The 20,020-nt window shown below is 41.9% G+C and overlaps 1 protein-coding gene across 4 annotated transcripts in view; it reads right to left on the reverse strand.

The window, feature by feature from the left end:
• LOC122796727 (exocyst complex component 3-like protein 4) overlaps positions 1–20,020 on the reverse strand; it is a 2,022,901-nt gene that overhangs the window by 1,569,480 nt on the left and 433,401 nt on the right. For all 4 annotated transcript variants that reach the window (XM_044065430.1, XM_044065431.1, XM_044065429.1 and 1 more), the window contains exon 3: positions 8,809–9,000. In XM_044065430.1, coding sequence (XP_043921365.1) covers positions 8,809–9,000 — 192 coding nt within the window. The remainder of the gene's footprint in view (positions 1–8,808; positions 9,001–20,020) is intronic.

The following is a 20,020-nucleotide window of genomic DNA, read 5'->3' on the forward strand; positions in this document are numbered from 1 at the left end:
AGTAACTTCCTATGATCTTACAATCCTATAAGATCCTCAGCATGTGCAAGTCTATGTGCAGAGTCTTTAGTGTGAATGGTAGGTAGAATGTGGTGTCATGTGTTCCTGACAACCTGTTTCATAACTGTTGTGGCTGTATATGAGAACCTTTTCTCCAATGATAATGCATTATCGCATCTCTCATACACTGTATCCAACTGTTTAAGGATTAAGTGGTTGTCAGTAAACATGAGGCAATTGCTACATTGCCTCAGACTGCCCATTTCCACCAAACTGGATGCAGAGACAACATGAAAGTGCTTATCTATGGTTTCAGGTGTATAATCCATAGACTACAAGGGTAGTTGTACTAAGGGGGGTAAAATAATTGAAACTACAATGTTTAAGACAAGACAGTTAAAGCAATGCTCATCTGTGCACAAACTACTGTAACATGGTAATACAGTAGTTTATGGAAGATTTGCATGGGTACTTTTTGGTTAAGAACTACAATTTTAGTGTAATCTCACACTGCAATGGTCCCCTATGTACAAACCATGTGCTCATCATGCAGCCACATACAGGGTACTACTAGCCTCCACTACATGGTAAGCAGGGTTGCATGAATGCAACAACTTTATACAGGCACAGAAAATCAACAAACAGGCAAAACAGTCCACTGGTCAGTCCCTCTGCACACATTAGTCACTTAAATGATACTTTTGATTCTTTCAGTAATCTGACTTTCAACTGTTCATTTCTGATGATTTATATGATTCTACCTTAAACTACTAAATACTCAATATAGAAATCTTATTTATTTCTCTTTATCTGTTTCTGGTCTAAAGCTTTTAACATGTTAAAGATAAGTGTTACAAAGGGTACACCCAAGCTTCTGTTATACAAGCTACAAAGGAATCCCAAGTGAGGGTTTATTCTTCCCTAATTGGTAACACTCCAAACGTGACATCAGGGGAAGAGCAGGAAATGTTCAGATTGTGGGTTTCCTTAAGGTATTCCCCCTACTTTTATGATAAACAGATTTTCTTTTTATTTCAAGGTTATTGGACCCCTAAGAATAGTAAACAAAAAGGTTTTATCCAGAACTATGTCGTTAGATGATGTGGAACAGAAGAAGGTTCATTTTTACATAGATTCTGGTACTATAAACCAGAAGAGCAGTTCTAGCACTAATTAACTTGCTTATTGACAACCTGATTAGATTGTCCTATTATATGTCAAATGAAACTTTATTTCTACCTTGTTCATTCTTACTTGAAAAATGATCTTCAGAATGCCAGTTTATGGTTCCTCTAACTGAGTACTGTGGTCAGGGGAGTCATTGCCTCAAAATGGCAAACATCACAAGAATTATGATGGTCTGATCTTGCAACATGGTTGAATAAGTGAACTAAACTTGTTTCTGTGGCAGCAGTCCAGAACAGAATTTCTATCTTGTTCGTTCTTGCTTAAAAGATGATCTTCAGAATATCAGCTTATGGTTCCTCTAATTGAGTATTGTGGTCACGGCAGTCATTGCCTCAAAATGGCAAACATCTCAAGAATTATGATGGTCTGATCTTGCAACATGGTTGAAGAATTGAACTAAACTTGTTTCTGTGGCAGCAGTCCGATGTCCAATTGCCCAACTCTGTTGGGAACAGCTTAACTTGGTAGAAACATTTTTTCTTTCTTTGTATTTCTTTATATAAAATGTTAATTTTACCTGTGAACATATCTGAACACTTTATTTTTACATTCATGGGTTCATTTGTCATTTTATGCTCGCCACCCTGACTTGGGTATAAGTTGTAAATTTGTATATAGTTCAGTGAGGTTCCTTCTTTAACTGTTGAATGTATTATAGTTACAACTAAGTCATGATATTCTTATGTGTAAATAAGGTTTCTAGGTTGAAAAAAAAATGCTGAATCAAATTCACATTCTTTAATTCACTACTTTAATTCAGTAACATAAGCATATATGGACATGAAGCGATTATGTGCCACATAAAGACCAAATGTCTCATAGCAAGTCTGAAACTTTTCTCCGAACACAACTGTATTCTTTTTACAGTTCAGAAATCATGCACATCCTAAACTTTCAGGTCTTCTCCTCCAGTCACATGTAGGAATGTACATCATTCTGCTGACAGTCAAGAATGAAACAATTTTCTGTATTTAAATTTCCAGCTGTCAGACAAATTAATCTAAAGAGACACATTTCCAGGTAGGCGAAGCTGCAAATTTTTCATCTAAAAGATGAAATTATTTAGTTTTGATTAGTTCTGACAAAATGAAATATGCAAATTTAAGGATGGCTCAAAATAATGAGAAAATACAGAATTCACTTCAGCTTCTTCAATGTTGTTGGAGTCTGTGTAATACATACTGGATACCAGAATACATCCTCCACACTATGGCTCTGACAAAAGCTGTGGACTCAAACTTATTAAAGAGATGCATGCATATTACAACAGCAACACAATAAATACATTTCAAGCCTGATAGTTTGACAGAAATTTGATATGAAAAGTAAACAGTTAGCTGCCAACCAACCGAATGAACACTCTGTTACTAAACATCAAATATATAAAATAATAGCAGTACTAAAGATCAAATATATAAAATAATAGCCTGTGAATAAATACATATTTTTACCTGTGAATAAATACGTATTTTACCTGTGAATAAATACGTATTTTTAACTTGAGGAGACTACCTGTTTCACTCCGTTTCTATTACTGCTATTATTTTAGACATTTGATATGACCTAACACAGCCTTTCTGGCAAATGTACTTAAGTAAACTTGTGTAACATGCTGAGAGCTACAATTTGGTTTAATTTCTTAACATCTAGATTTCTATAACTGTGTTGCATTTACTATTGTATAAATTTTCAATCTGTTAAAACTAAGCAAAAAAGTACAGTTTTGTACCTACCATAAATGTAGATGTTCGAGTGTATACCCTGCTGCAGTCATCACACTTGGGTTATCCTGCTGTCAGGTGGTCCCGCAGTCGGCCTGAATTCCAAAGTCTTGGTCTGGCGTCGGTTGCTGTCGCTTCTTCCCTGACGTCAGTGTGCCAGGGGTATATAAGAGGCATCCGACTCCATTTTCTGCAGTTTTTCTTGCCCCAGATGTCAGGTGCCCCCCAAAAGGTGGTCAGTAGATAGTACCAATAATAAAAGTTTAGCACAAACAAAACATCCCTCCAGCTATAAGCAAATACACCACAAAGGTTGTATCAGATATTAAGGTATTGAAAGGTTTTAGTTAGGTCAGAGGGAATGGAGGGGGGGGGGTAACCTGGACTGCAGCAGGGTATACACTCGAACATCTACATTTATGGTAGGTACAAAACTGTAAAATGTTCATTGTGTTACCCTGCTGCAGTCATCACACTTGGGTAGAATCCCAAAGCTAAGGATGGGAGGTGGAGTCAAACAGGGTTAGAGGAGGCTAGAAGGCCCTGCAAAACTGCAGTGGCGAAGCCAGCCCTAGTCTTAGAGTAAAGTGGTAAGTGATAGCGTTTGGTGAAGGTGTGTACTGAACTCCAAGTTGCAGCTTCCAGAATATCCTTGGTTGGCACCCACCTGAGGAAGGCTGTAGATGTAGCTGCTGCCCTGGTAGAGTGGGGCCTTATGGTAGCAGGAACTGGTTTTCCATGATGGGTGTAGCAAAAACGTATGCAATTTCCTATCCATTTGGAAATGGTCTGTTTTGAGATAGCCTTTCCTTGTGATGTTGTAGCATAGGATACAAAAAGCTGGTCAGATTTTCTGAAAACCTTAGTTTTATCCAAGTAGTAATGTAGTTGCCTGTGAATGTCCAAGGAATGCAGGAGTCTTTCTCCTTTGTTCTGTGGATTTGGAAAGAAGGTGGCTAAATGGATGGTTTGATTCAGAGCCACACTGGATACCACCTTTGGCATAAAGGAGGGGTTAGTTCATAGAGAAACTCTGTCTTGATGAAAAATGAGGAAAGGCTCTACTGCCATTAGTGCCTGTAGCTCTGAGACTCTTCTGGCGGAAGTAATTGCTAGTAGCAGGGCAGTCTTCCATGATATAAACTTTAAGTCAGTTGAGAAAGCTGGCTCAAAAGGTGGCAGCGTAAGTTTTTCCAGAACAAAACTGAGGTCCCAAGTTGGTGTTGGCACTCTCCTGGGAGGCCTAATGTTTTTGGCCCCTCTGAGATACTGCCTTAGAAGTGGATGTGAAAATAAAGGAGGATCCGTGTTGTAGTGAGCTGAAATAGCTGAGGCGTGGATTTTAATAGATGAAAAAGAAAGCCCTTTGTGTAACATCTCAGTTAAATATTGTAAAATCTGAGGTATGTCCGGCTGAAGGGTATTTTGGCCTTTAGCTTGGTTCCAGGCGCAAAACCTTTTCCATTTGTCTGAGTAGGCTTTCCTGGTGCTGGGCCTCCTGGCCTCCAGAATAACATCCATAACAGCTTGTGAAAGAGGAGCTGGCTGGTCACTTAGGTGATTTGCCATGCAGCCAAATTTAAGGTTTTGAGCTGGCTGTGTAGAATCTGACTGTCTTGCTGTGTGAGCAGATAAGTAATTTGTGGTAAAATCCATGGTGGGCCCTGGGCCATATTCCTTAATAGTGGGTACCAGTGCTTGCGTGGCCAGTCTAGGGCAATGAGTATCATTTGGGGTCTCTCCATCCTGGCTTTCAGCAGCACCTTTGTGAGAAGGGGCAATGGAGGGAAGGCATATACTGTCAGCATTTTCCAACTGAATGAGAGTGCGTCCACTTCCCAAGCTTGATGGTGAAATGTCCTTGTGCAAAATTTTGTTAGCTGATAGTTTTGGGGGCTGGCAAACAGGTCTATGTCTGGGTGCCCCCATTTTTGAGTTATCATTGCAAATACTTGTGGATCCAGTTTCCACTCGTGGGGATCCATGATGTTTCTGCTTAGGTCGTCTGCCAATGTGTTCTTTTTTCCTGGCAGGAATTGAGCCTGTAATTGAACTTGGTAAGCCAGTGCTGTGCTCCACAAGGTCATTGCTTGCCTGCATAGAGGGTAGGAGTGTGTACCCCCTTGTTTGTTTATTTACCACATTACTGTGGTGTTGTCTGTCCTTATTATAAGCTGTCCTGGATGTAAGAGGTCCTTGAAGGCTGTCAGGCCATTCTGTACAGATAGCATTTCTTTTTGATTGATGTGCAGATTCCTTTGATCTGCAGTCCATATGCCTTGAACGCACCATCCTGCCATGTGTGCCCCCCAGGCATAGTCCGATGCATCTGTTGTCATAGTTTGCCTGGCTGGGGGTAAGGTGAAAGGCTGACCCTTGTTGAGGTGACATGCCTGTGACCACCATAGAAACTCCTGTTGAAGGCAGGGAATGAGAGGTATCATTGATTCCAAGCTGTGGCTGTGTTGAGTCCATACGCTTTTTAGGTACCATTGTAATTTCCTCATATGCAGTTTTGCAAATGGTATTAGTAGTATGCAAGATGCCATGAAGCCCAAGGCCTGCAGAATTTTTCTTGCAGGGAGTTGGGTCTGTGTTGCCATTGTTTTGAAGTATTGAGTTAGTTGTAGTTGTTTGTCTGGCGTCAGGTAAGCCATCTGGGCCGTTGTATTCAAGCTGGCACCCAGGAATGTTATATTTTGTGAGGGCACTAGTTTTGATTTATTTTCGTTTACTGTGTACCCTAGGCAACTTAGAAGGTGTTTTACAAAAGCCAGATGTTGTAAGAGGATGTCCTTGCTTTCTGTTTGGATGAGGCAATCGTCCAGGTATGGGTATATTTGAATTCCTTTTTGTCTGCAGTATGCAATTACTGGTGCCAGGCATTTTGTGAAGACCCTGGGCACAGTAGATAAGCCAAAGGGCAGTGCAGAGAATTGGTAATGGGTTGAACCTGCAATGAAGTGGAGGTATCTTCTGCAATTTTGTCTGATAGGGACATGCAGGTATGCCTCCTTGAGGTCCAACGTTACTAGCCAAGCTTTCTTGCCCAACATGGGAAGAAGCTGATGTAGTGTTAGCATCTTGAATTTGGGTACTTGCAAGAAGGTGTTTAGAATTGAAAGGTCCAGAATGGGTCTCCAAGCATTGTCCTTTCTGGGGACTAGAAAGAGCCTTGAGTAAAATCCTTGGCCTTGCTCCTGTGTAGGTACCAGTTGAATGGCTCTCATGTCCATGAGAGCTGGAATTTGTTTTGTGCCTCTGCCCATTGATTTTGTGGCAGGTTTGGAATTCCTTTTTTTCCTTGGCAAGGTGTGGAAATGGAATCTGTATCCTTGTGAGATGATGTCTAGGACCCATTTGTCCTTTGTGACGATGTGCCAGTTGTCTGCAAAAAGTGCTAATTTTCCTCCCAAGGGAGCTGCCAAGAGAGTTTTGCTTGGCAGTTTGAGGTTTAAGTCATTGTGTTTGCCTTCTAGTAGTTTGGGACCTGTCTTCTCCTCCATTCTGTGTTGCAGTGCCCCATTGGCGAGGTTTGTAAGGGATTTGTGTTTGTCCTCTGCCCCTTGGGCACCTGTATTTACCCCTCTGTGGTCTGTCAAAAGCTGGAAAGGACCAATTTTTTGTTAGCCACGTTCTGCTGAAACGTGGGGGCTGTACCTGTAAGAAATCTTTGACCGTCTGCATAGATTTTGCCTTATCCTCCATTTTCTTTAAAACCTCTTCTGCTTTAACCCCAAATAAGACATCCTGCTGTCAGGGTGCATCTAGTAACTTTGCTTTAACATGATCAGGCAGAGTTTGTTCCTTTAACCAAGCATGCCTACATATAACAGACCCAGTAACAGCAGCTCTGCAGGAAGCTTCCAAGGAATCAAATCCACATTGTAGAGTATGTTGACCACCTGTTCAGTTGCATGCAACAGATCCTGCATTTCCTTGAATTCAGACTGTTGAGGGTGCGTGCTCATCTTTTGTTTTATTTGAGACATTAGGAATTGCTGGTATTTAAGCATGTGAAATTGACAATTTAGTGCTCTCGTAGCCAAAGTAGCTGAGGTGTAAACCTTCTTCCCCCACCTATCTAGTGCTCTGGAGTCCCTTTCAGAGGGTGCAGGATTTTTAGCCAATGAAGCCTTAGCCCCTTTGGGACCTTGGGAGATTGTCTCTGGATCAGCAACAGGGCTTTTGTAAAGGAATTTGTGTGAGTCAGGGACTCTATAGTATCTATCTGGTTTGGCTGGAGCAGGAGGCAGAGAATCTGGAGTTAGACTAGATTCTAAATACACATCATCCACAATGTCTAAAACTGGGGGGATAGCAAGTGGTCTGTGCTGGGGGGAGTAAAAGAAACTCTCGGAGCCTTTTCTTTGAGGTCAGAGTAGTCCTGGCCTTCCAAGTGGAAATGTTCCCTCATGGTATGTAAGGTTTCCCCAAAGGAATAGTCTTCAGGGGAGAAGCTGAGGGAATGGAATCTTCAGCATCAGAATCTTCATAAGGGGGAAAGGAGTAATCCTGTTCCTCGGAGGAGCCTGAGGAAATAGACACTTGATCAGAGGAGGCATAATACTCCTCATGTCTAGGCCTGTTGTCGGGGGGGGGGGGGGGGGGTTGGGAACCCCTGATTAAAGAAATCAAATCTTCAGCCATTTTAAGCATCTGTTTCTTAGGCATAGGGCCTTGAACTGGAGACTGAGGTGCAGTCTTTTTTGGTTTTAAAGGAGTCTTAAGCTTAGCATAAGATTTTATGGTGAGAGTAGTTGGTCTGAAGACACCTTCTGAAACCGAAGGTGTTTCTAAAGCACCGGCTTCTCCTTCTGCAATGTTGTCGGTAGGGCCTAAAGAAAATGGCTGCGTCAGCCTAGAACTCTCTGCTAGAGAATCCAAAGTGGTCTGGGGTTCCAATTCTGCAGGAGCCAGGGGCTGCGTAGGTGCCTCACTGAAAACCGGAGGACCGGCGACCGGCCCAGCCGAGGCCTCAGAGTCTGGCTTGGATCTAGGCTGCCTGCCTTTATCTTTGCATTTTTTATGAACACCGGTAGTCGGTTGCTCTGACGGCATAGTATAATTAAATTTTCTACCGAAGTAGTGTCGTGCGAAATCAAAGCATCACTTTATAGTTCGCTTATTGAACCTAGCACAAAACCGACAACCAGTGACGTCGTGGTCTGGGCCTAGGCAAGGTATACAATAAGAATGAAAGTCCTTATGAGGTATTTGCTTCCAACAAGAAATGCAATTGTTAACTTTTTCTGACATCGGACTGAGGCAAGAAAAGATTCCCCAATGGGGTATTTAGCTTTGAAGACTTTGGACTGAAACTCGATTCGAAAATCTCAGGTGTCGGCCGACTGGCACTTGCAAACTGCTTCTGCTTCGGGCACCGCACGGCAAGAAAGACTGAAGAAAATGGCGTCGGATGCCTCTTATATACTCCTGGCACACTGACGTCAGGGAAGAAGTGACAGCAACCGACGCCAGACTAAGACTTTGGAATTCGGGCCAACTGCGGGACCACCTGACAGCAGGATAACCCAAGTGTGATGACTGCAGCAGGGTAACACGGTGAACATCAGCATTGTTTCATGACTGCCCTTTCATAACTTCCCATATAGACTGCATTACATTGTTCACCCCTATCTTTTTTTTATCTGTAAGGTTGCTGCAGCTCAGGCAAAAAGAAAAACAAAACATAATTTCTAACATCAGAGATGCTGTTTATGAAGATAAGGACTTGTCAGTATAGTTTTGTGAATAACCCTTCACCAAATAGTAATACAAAAGTATTTTACAGCCTGAAGCACCTTAAATATAACACAAGTTAAAAGCTATTCTGAGTGACACGTTGTGCTTTTATCTACTTCCACTGTATCAGATTTTCCTACTGCTGTTTTCCTACCTGTTCCACTGTCTTTTGCAGTTGTTGCCTTTGGGATCTGCCCCACCTCTTTATCTTCATTTGGATCTTTCGTGGGGGAAACTGGATCAGCTTCTTTTCCACGTTTGTCTTTGCTTTTTGGTGTTTCATGACCACCCAGACGCAAGCTTCTTCGAATTAATGAAAATCTTTCATCCTTTACTGGACTTGTAGCTTGATAAAATTACAAAGAGAGTGACAGAGACAAAATATGAGAGGCAAAAGACAGACAGATACACACACACACACACACACACACACACACACACACACACACACACACACACACACACACACAAAGACTAAACGTACTGAACTCCAACCTTTTAATTTAGTGGAAGAACATATTCCAATAATTCATAGGTTCATAGGTAGGTACTAGGCTATTGGCCCAAGGGCCTACGTAAGCCTAGCCAGCAAGGTCAATTTTTCATAATAAATTTATTGAAAACATCAGTATGAGTTTTTCTGTCACTTTACTATGATTGTTCATGTCTTCAGTTTGAAATTATTGTGTGCTTTACTTATAACATAGTTACTGGATACAGCAATCTGTCCCACAGTCATATTTTTAAAATATAACGGTGCAGGTTTTCCCTTTATATACTCTGAATGACATGATTTAGTGTATTTTATGTGGAAAAATGAGACATGGGATAGAATACACAAGAAATCCATTCCCACATCCACAAAACATTTTCTTCAAAAGACTGTCACCTTGAAACAATAAAACAATATATATGATTACAGTGACTGCATTTGTAATAATTCAATACTTGCACTTAAATGTCAGCTACATTTGAAAGGATGCTTATAAGATACTCACACGTACATAAATGCATGGAACTAGTCATACCCAACAGAACCAAGATTCTCTCCTCCAAAAAAAGGAAGCCAATCTGGTAGTCCAATGCCATTAATAAACTCTACAGTAGAAGTAAGAAACTGTTGCACAAAAAGGTGAAGTCCCAAGACTGGAAAAACTCCCTTATTATTCTCAACAAAAAGTTGAGATACCTCATCAAAACCTCTAAAGCCAGCTATGAAGGCAGAATTGTGGCAGGCACTAAAAGCAACCACAAAGCCTTCTATAGTTATATCAAGAATCTCCATGGCAATGCCCAGGTTTGCTCTGCGTTACTGCACAATGGTACCTCCTACACTGAGCCAACAGACATTGCCAACATACTGGCCGACAGATTCACTGCCAACTTTACCCCCCCAAAAGACCAATCACAATACCAGAGGAATGCCAGGCACCCAGCATTACTGCAGCACGGGTTACAGCTGCATTGTCCAAGGCCAAGAATACAGCTTCCATGGGACCAGGCAATATCCCTGTATGTGTTCTACATGAACTACAAAGTGAACTGTCACCACATCTGTGTGCTCTGTTCAATCACTGCCTCCCCTCAGGCTTTGTCCCCTACCAAACGGTGCACTGCTACAGTCATCATTCTCCATACAGAGGGAGTGACTACGGACCCTGAGAAATATTGCCCCATTAGCCTGACGAGGCTGATATTTAAGAGTACGGAATGCATCATCATGGACCTAATTAACAAGGATATAGAGAATCTCCAAACTCTAGATTCCACTCAATTTGGTTTTGTGAAAGGTAGATCATGCCTGCTCAATCTGGTTGACTTCTTTGAGTCAGTCACCAGAGCTGTGGATGAGGGCAAGGCAGTTCATACAGCCTAACTCGATCTGGCCAAGGCCTTTGATACCATTCCCCACTCAGTAATTATTCACAAACTCACCAAACATGGCATCAACCCCTATATCACTAGGCAGGTTGCAAATTGGCTCACAGTGTGAAAGTAGCAGACTCCAAGTCAGACTGCCGTCCAATCATGAGTGGTGTCTCACAGGGATCAATCCTGGGTTCTCTCCTGTTTGGCATCTACTTCTCAGAAGTCCAGGCCAACATGGAGGGACTCTGGCTGACCAAGTTCACAGACGACTGCGAGCTGGGAGCCATTATTAATTCCCCAAGTGATGAAGACATTCTACAGAAAGGCCTCACCGAGACCAATGACTGGTGTCGAAACCATGGCCTTAAGCTTAATGCCACAAAATGCACTGTCATCCTCATTGCGAAAAACTCAGTTCCCACTAATTACCACATCGATGGAAGCACACTGAACACTGAAGGCATTATAAGGGATCTGAGGACACAGGTTGAGAGCAACCTCTCTTTTGACTACCACATTGTCACTGTGGTCAGAAAGTCCTTCTATATGGTACATCTCATTACCAAGGGTTTTGCATCCAGGAAGAAAGAGGTCATCATCTCTCTCTCTACTCTTCCCTCATTAGGCCAGTCATCGAGTATAATGCCGCATTTGGCATGTACCTCACTAGACACAAGGAAAGGTCACAAACGTTCCTCATGAAGAGGATCCTAGACCTTAAGCACATATCCTACACAGACAGATGCAAAAAATCCAGCTATTCTGTCTCATATTATCTACTAAGAGGCGATCTCTGCCTGACATACAAAGCTATTTCTGACCCAGCTCTGTCAGAAATGCTACATCTAAATAAATCCCAATCCCTCTGCACCACATGCTCCAGAGACCTCAACCTTATTACCACAATCAACAGAACATGGGACAGGTTCATAACCCAGAGACTGCCCATGCTCTGAAATAGACTTTCTATACATGTCAAGCAGAGCACCTCACTGGCCCTCTTCAAGAGAAATCTTGATGAGTGGATGGGAAATAGAAAGTTCACCCTGAGGATCAGTCTAGTGGCTCTACTTGATAGAGGCACTGGGAACTAACGTCGGGCAGCATGATGCCAGGGCATTTCTATGGGCTAGGCTTGTAAAGGCTCCAGGGCCATTAGCCTAGTACACACCTGTGAACCTATGAACCTATAAATAAGACTGTTAAAACACTGTTAAGCAAGTAACCGACTAATATGACTTCACAGATTAGGGTGTATATATAAATATACATACATACACACACACACACACACACACACACACACACACACACACACACACACACACACACACACACACACACATATATATGTTTAATCATTCTATCTATTTGGTTATTAACAGAAATGCTATGCTTAACCATCAAACAGCACAGCACATTTACCTTTTAATACAATATGCTGTCTTCAGTACCTTGCTTTCAGTTTATGTGGCTACTTATGACTTACACGGAGCATTTCATAATATAAAAAAGCAATATAAATTCAGACTTATGGTTATTAACACCTCAGTGATACTAAGCATAACATTTAAAGTTTTATACAGAAATCATGTAGAGACAGATGAATATCAGTCTCGTTTTATGTTTCATGTCCTACAACCAGCGGGTTTTAATAAAACCAAAGCTGATTTAAAAAAATAGGTGAAGTTTTGATTAATCCGGAAACCATACAAGCATAACTTATATGAGGTGATAATAATGATGTAATTCCCTAATTAAAGCATGTATAAAGAAACTGTGTTTGTTAGATACATTCTTGTCCTGATGAGATGCCATTTTAGCATGAAAGCTTAACATTTTAAACTCTGCAGTCAAGTTGTTTGATTTTATTTTTGTGTTGCCGAAATTGATAAATAGGGATCAATGTGGTTCTGTGGTGAGGAAGCAACCATTTGACAACATTAACAGAACAATGATGGTTCAGAGGGAAGCAGAATGCAAGAAAATACCTCTATTGTTGCTTATTTTTGATGCAAGGAAAGCATTCAATATTGTCAGCAGGGATTTTATTAGTAGAGCAATTCCCTAATAGAGTTATAGATTTAAACATGAAGATTTATGATATATCTGTGAAAAGAATGAAGATGGTAGGGTTGCTTTTGGAAAAGCTGTGTTTAAAGAGAGGAACTAGGCATAAGTGTCCTCTTTAACCTTGTTATATGCTTAATACTTAGAACAACTGACAAAGAAAATAAAGGACTCACAAATTCAAGGATATAACTGTATAGTAATCAAGAAAAATTATCCTTGTTTTCAGATGATATTGTTTTACACTTGATAGAGCCATAAATAGACAATGTTGTGCTGTAAAATTATTTTTGACAGTTTCAAGTCTTTTTTGGGACATAAAATTAATGAAAATAAATCAAAGGATATAGTGGTAAACTATGTATCCATACATGAATAGGTTCAACAATACCCACATTTCTGGGATCATGACAAGATAAAGTATTTAGGTGTGTGGATTGAAAAGGATTCTGTTATGGCAGCTAAGAATAAGTGAGCTGAGCCTAAACAAAAGCTAATTCAAAAAGTGAGAAACTGCAATCTCTTTATTAAGGATATGAATAGTAAGATACAAGAAATGAACATGTTTTAGTCCCTTTACTTTTATATAAAGGGCTGGCATATTTTTGTCAACCATTGGGGATGTCGTGGACAATAATTAATAAAGAGTTGAAGGAATTTGATGAGGAAGAGAAGAGAGCAAGAGTTAAGTGGGATAAGTTGATCCTCCCGATAGAACAAGGTGTGTGAGGATTTCCTGATTTGAATAGATACTTTAAAACTATGCAGTTAAGACTCATGCGCATTATATAAGCAGAAGGTTATAAATAAAAGTGGAAAGGAATGATGGTAAAATGGAGGAAGGGGGTTAAAAATGAGAAAATAGGATTTTGAATTCAGATCCATAACAACAATATATAATATTATACTCATAAAGTTGCACATCTGTTTTAAGAACTAAGCTAACATGGGAAAGGACAAAGGGATATACAATTTTCTGGAGACATTTGGTAAAGGAACCAAGGTAGTGAGAGCAAATAACTAGAGAGGGAAGGGTAATAGAGTGGGATGAAACCAAGCAGAAATGTGGATTGCAGGTCAGAGACACCTTTCCCTGTCAGGGATAGATATCAAAGTATAAGCAAAGATAAAAGGATAGGAGAGTGGTAAGTGAAAGACCAACTATAGCAGAGCTTTTAGTCAAGTCAAGAACTGATGCTGCATTTAAAAAAAAGGATGATCAGTAAGGTATATAAATATTGCGTGATACTACAAGAATCAGAGAAAGTTAGAAAAGATTGGGATGAGAGACTGGAAAGGCAATTTGCAAAGGAACAATAGGGAGTCATCTGTATGGCTCCTAAATGTGGAACAAAAAACAGAATGTTAGGATTTTTGCTTGGAATTATTTGGATAGGTATTTCTATACAATAATCAGACATAAGAGATGTTTTTTCTCAGGTAGACAGCAGATGCTGGAGGTGTGATGGAAATGAAATGATAACTGGTAACAAATTTTTGGGGAGTGCAGTGATTTGGTAGATTTTAAAAATTACCTTTAGAGTTTTCTATCGGAAATACTAGGATAGCAAATGGTTGTAACTAAGGAAATTATTCTTTTGAGCTGAAACACTGGATCTGATTTTCATATACACAGTAAGGTCTTATTAAGTTTAGTGTTACTGGCTGCTAAAAAATACTAGAAAATAGAAATCAAAAGCTAAACCAAACTTAATTGATGAGCTGGATACTTTAAAGGAGATAACATAATTAGAGGTGAGATCTTTAGAAAAGGGAAGGAGCAAATTGCATAAAAAAAATGGATTTTTTTGGGAACAGTACATACAGAATAATGCTCAGGGGGAGAAGGAGTGAGGTTCAATGGAAGACAGGACTTGAGCAATTTAAGTGATGTAGTGAATAATTGTTAAAAAGAAAGAATACATGTTTGTAATGTACAATGCATGAATATGACATGTTAATATGTTTTTTGTTTTATCTAGTGTTTAAAATTATTTGATTTTACTAGCTTATTGATAATAAATAATTACTAGGCTGGCTACTCATGTGAGGCATTTTAAGACTATTTAATTTTGCTTTCCAAGGTGGGAATCAAACTCTGTACCTGGTGTTTGTAAGATAAGCACCCTAGCCATTATACTAACCTCCAAATACTTCAAGAGTATACCATCCAAGATGGGACTCGAACCCACAATCATTGGCTTAGAAGACAAATACCTTATCCATTAGGCCACTGGGGCCTAAATAAGAGCCAGCCCCTGTACTTTGTTCTATGAGGTAAATGTCTTAACCATTAAGACATTCCCAAAGTGTTTCTAATACAGACAGTTAACTAAAATGCATCCTTTTTTAGGAAAGCTGACTGAATTCCATGGATTCTTACTTTTCTTTTGGCTCTACAATTTATTGTTTTTAAAACCATACATGAAACTAAAATATAACCATAAAAACTGGGACATATTCATGCTCAATATATACATTTTACCAGAGTGATACACTTCACAGAGAAATGCAAAACAGTATAAACAAGGTAGTTCATTGTCCATCAAATATTTCTGTTTAATAGTAAGAAGCCTTTGAAGACTTGCACCTGGATTCAGAAAGCCCTGCATGATGTGCAGGACTATTGCAGGAGCTCCTGTGCGATCCAGGAATAAGCTGTAGGAACGTGCATGAGCGCTCCTGCACTAGTTCTGCATGGGCTCAGCTCCTGTATGCAAATTACCCATTTGCAGGTGAAATCCAAGCAAATGAGGTGAATTTGCAATCCAGGAAGCCGGTTGTGCAGGACTAGTGTAATCTGTAGAAATGTACTTGGCCAGTAATCGAGTGCATTTCTGCAAACTACAAAACTGTGCCATGACAACTCCAAATAAAGGGTGAATATTATGTAGAAAGCACGCCAATGGCCAAATATATGGCCATTGGCATGGAAAACAGTTGCAAAAAGAAAAAAATCAACTTTTATTTTTTTTAGCCCATCTTGGCTGTTTAAGCGTAGGGCAGCAGCGCGCAAACAGGATCGGGCGAAAAATAAAAAAAAACTAAAATAAGCATTCTAACCAAAATCACTATTTTGCCATTATACTCAATGGCAGGCAGAAGACAACATGGCCAGTGAAGAGTGGTTGCTAAGGGGGAGGCTCAGTGTGGGACCAGTAACTATGCATCAGCAGGCAATCCTATGCAAATGAGGGGAATGATACTGAATCCCAGATGTCCCCTGCATGCTAGTCAGCAGCCAACAGTGTCAGAGCAGGAATAGCTTGCTGCAAGCCTAGGAGTTAGCTGACATCATAGGGGGGTATGTCAGGCATACTGTAAGTGGACTGGAGCCCTGTGGCTCAGGTTTGCCCTTAGCTTAGCAGAGCTAAGCAAGGGAGTGTGTCTGAGGCTGCCTAGCACTCTTTACATTGCCTAAGCAAGTGTGGACGCTGCTCACCGGGTTTTAAAGGAAAACAAAAAAGTAAACCAGGTAATAGCAGCTCTGTGCACAACTGATCACTGTGATTGCATGGCACACCCGTGGGTTTAAACTGGAAGGCAATGGGAAGGAAAAACAGTAGTAGGAAGGTAATCAAGGAGAACTAGCATAGCTGGCAGGTGAAATGTATCAGAATCAGCCAATTACACAGGCAGCAGCCCAGCCCATCCCAGAACACTACTATAAACTATGCAAACACCTTTCCCTCTGGTTTTCCCACATACTCTACACCACCGGTGTATACAAGCGGGGGGATTTTAACAAACAAAAACAACAAAATCATAGGGGCTGCAATAGCTATCATACAACAACTTGTGGAAGAGGCTGAGTGTAGTTTGGATGAGAATGCTGTTGACCAACCCACAGTAAGGAGATGGAGGAGAGTGTACAGACCCAGGGTAACCTACCAGGGGCTACATGAGCTGGAGATAGTGGAGCATTATAGGGTGGACAGGGACCTCCTACAGAAAATTGTTGAGCTGTGCCGGCCAGGCCTCACACACAGAACTAAGAGAAGGGAACCCATCCCAGTGGATACCAAGGTATGTGTAGGCCTAAGAATACTAGCTACAGGTACCTTCCAAAGGCCAGCTGGGGATATCATGGAGATCTCACAGGCATCAGCATCCAGGGTACTCTACCAGTTCCTGGAATCCATGTCAGCACATGCAGGTGAGCACGTATATTTCCCCAACACCCATGTGGCGTTGCAAAGCAATAGGCATCTCTTCCACCAAATAGTAGAATACCCTGAGGTAGTGGGTGCTATAGACTGCAAGCACACATGCATCAAAGCACTATCCGGTGAGCAGGGTAGGGTCTACATCAACCGCAAGGGCTTCCCCTCCATCAACTGCCAGGTTGTGTGCGATGCCCAGGGCATAATAATGAATATGTGTGCTGGCTGCCCTGGAAGCTATCACGATTCCCACATCTGGCATCTGACGCAGCTGTACCAGAGATTTGCCAATGGGGACATCCCTTATGGTCAGCTAGTGGGGGATGCTGGTTATGCCCTGTAGCCGTGGCTGATGACACCCATCAGAAATGCACACACACCCGAACAAGAACTCCATAATGAGGCACACTCACAGACCAAAATTATAATAGAGCATGTGTTTGGGATGCTCAAGTCAAGGTTCCGGTGCCTGGACACATCTGGTGGAGCCTTGCAGTACTCACCAGTTACATGTACTCAAATTGTCATTGTATGTGCCATGCTACACAATATGATCCTGCAGAAACAGCTACAGCAGGAACAGCACAGGGCAGGGCCACACAGGCCCTCACCATTGCCAAGGCCTGCACAGGCGCAGAGTGACTCGGAGGAGGAACAACCTGAGCCTGCCCCAGTAGGAAGAAGAAGGAGTGCCCAGTATGCCCTAGACTTGGCAAAGAGGCAACGCATAACACAAACCCTGACACATGAGGGACCCAGAGAATTACACCTCTCTCTGACTCGCACATACAGTAAAAGGGATGCAAAACATGACACTATCTGTGCTCAACCATGTGTAGGGAGTGTACTATGTGCAGCCAACACAGGCAGCCCTCCAGCACAATCCTCAATACTGGCACACCCACAAGGTAAGTCACTCTCCTTACCAATTACCGAATGGACTAGTATGTGTTGTTACCTATATATAAGGTATGGATGTTAGCATGCAAGGGAATCAGGTGGCTGAATGGGATGCCAGCAGATAGAAGACACCTATAGTGGCAGCATGAGATCTGTAACAAATACTGGTGTCACCACAGTAGCCAGTACTACATATGGTGACAAAACCCACTCCAGGAAATGTGCTGGGCCACATGTGTGTCCATATGATACACACATGCCAGTCAGGGAGGTTCACATACCCAACAACAGTCTCAGCCAGCAGGACAGTTGTAGACAAACACAAACAAAGGCTGTGTTATGGCCTCTGAATGATGCCTATGGTTAACCCACCAGGCCTACACAGACAGACTACATCAGGTCAGGCAGTGGGATATTAGTTCTGAAGGGTATGAACTCAGAAACTAATATGTAAGTCAATCAAACCTAAGACCTGTAGTACATTGATATGCCTCTAGTCAGCATGATAGGTTAAAAAACAGAATGAAATAGAGTACCTGACATACCAGTACAGTCACAGCAAATGTGTACAAGTGTCAGGTGCCCCCCCCCCCAATCCTGTCCAGCAATGTAGAAACAGTCAGGTGTGCCCCCCAATCCTATGTAGACATGTAGTAACAATCAGGTGTGCCCCCCAATCCTATGTTGACATGTAGTAACAGTCAGGTGTGCCCCCCACCAATCCTATGTAGAAATGTAGTAACATACATGTGTAGGTATAATACCAGTGGAGCACAGATGCCCAGAGGTGGCCAAGGTAGCAGGATAGATTGTAGCATTTGTACAATATGCAGGTATGTGTGTGTTAGGTTGGTGTGTGTTTCATATTGTGTGAGAGTGGCCAGTATGTATGCATGTTGAGGTTTAACCTGGTGGCCATTGCCCACTACTACCGATGACAGGGCCAAGTCCTCACAACTGCAGTGCCAAAGACAATTTCCCCCAGTATAACACACGCTAGCAGTAAGCCATTGTAAATGTATGGTGGTAATATGTGTCACCATCTGAAAGATGGACATGGAATGGCTGTTGGGCTAGATTTACAAGCAGTACACAGGGAAAAGTACCCCAGACATACAGTATATAATGTGTAACCATGAAATGGGCACACCCTTGGAATTGTACATATAGGTATACATCACATTATCTGGGCTTGTAGTAGGGAATACCAGTGTCGTCTAGCCGAACATGTGCAGATCACAAAGGTGATAGGACTGATGCACTGGGAAACAGCTGATGTACCTGCACATGCCAGCATAAGTGGAATGCCCCATGCATATCTGTGAGTCAGATGCAAGTAGTGTCCATAGCACACATGCACCCAGCTCACCCAAATACCACCCACAGGTACCTCTCTGGTCGTATCCCTGCTGTTGGGAATGGGTACAATATGACCCACACTTGTGTATGGCAATAGCGGAAGAATGCAGCATGCAGTGCAGGTGTCCCATGCAGGTGTGTCCCTAACTGTAAGTAGCACCCTGCCAGCATCCACACCACCTGATCAATACTGATAGAAAGTATTGGCATGAACACCTAGCACACCTACCCTGTCACCCCAGGGGAATATACTGTATGGTGGTCTGGGACTATAGGACTGACAGAATGCAATGGCCTGCCACAGCTGGCCTGCATCACCACCAAATGGCCTACAGGCCTCTGCCAAAGTCCTGTGTAAACACATACTGCCAATGCATGTTATGTCATGGACACCCAAATAACAACATAACACACTCCACATAAGACATATGCAAGGCCATGTGGACAAATCACAGTAACATATCCACCATGTCCCACTGCATGAACTGTGGAACAACACCAAAACACAGCTGTGATGAGGTGATAACCTTAGGGAAAGTATCAGAGAATGTATGTATAATGTATGGAAAAGGATAGAATAATAGAGGGGGGTGGGAGCATGGGCAGCATAGAATGTGCAAGGTCCAACACACAGCCATGTGCACATACTATCCCTGGCTGTAAACACATAAATAGGTGACTACAAACCTGCCCGTACACCACAATAGGGGTAATGTCCTGACTTATGACCCCTGCCTCTGGGTAATTTGTGTGAATCTGTACAGCTGTGAGGTATTGCCACAGCAAGATAAGGCCATACTGTCACGTTGATGGATGTACAAGTATGGGATCCTCTGGCAGCACTGTACCAAGGTGCTGAACTGGATTTACAAACCCAGCAGCAAGTGTCTGCAGTTCTCCCTCCAGAATGGCATAACTTTTCATGAATATGTAGCCATTTGCCCACAATACTGGACACAGCTGCATTCACCCTTGTTCCCCGGGACATCACCGTGAGCAAGAATG

This window comes from Protopterus annectens, chromosome 3.part0, assembly GCF_019279795.1.
Source record: "Protopterus annectens isolate FY-2018-M chromosome 3.part0, PAN1.0, whole genome shotgun sequence".
In the NCBI taxonomy this organism is placed as follows: domain Eukaryota; kingdom Metazoa; phylum Chordata; order Ceratodontiformes; family Protopteridae; genus Protopterus; species Protopterus annectens.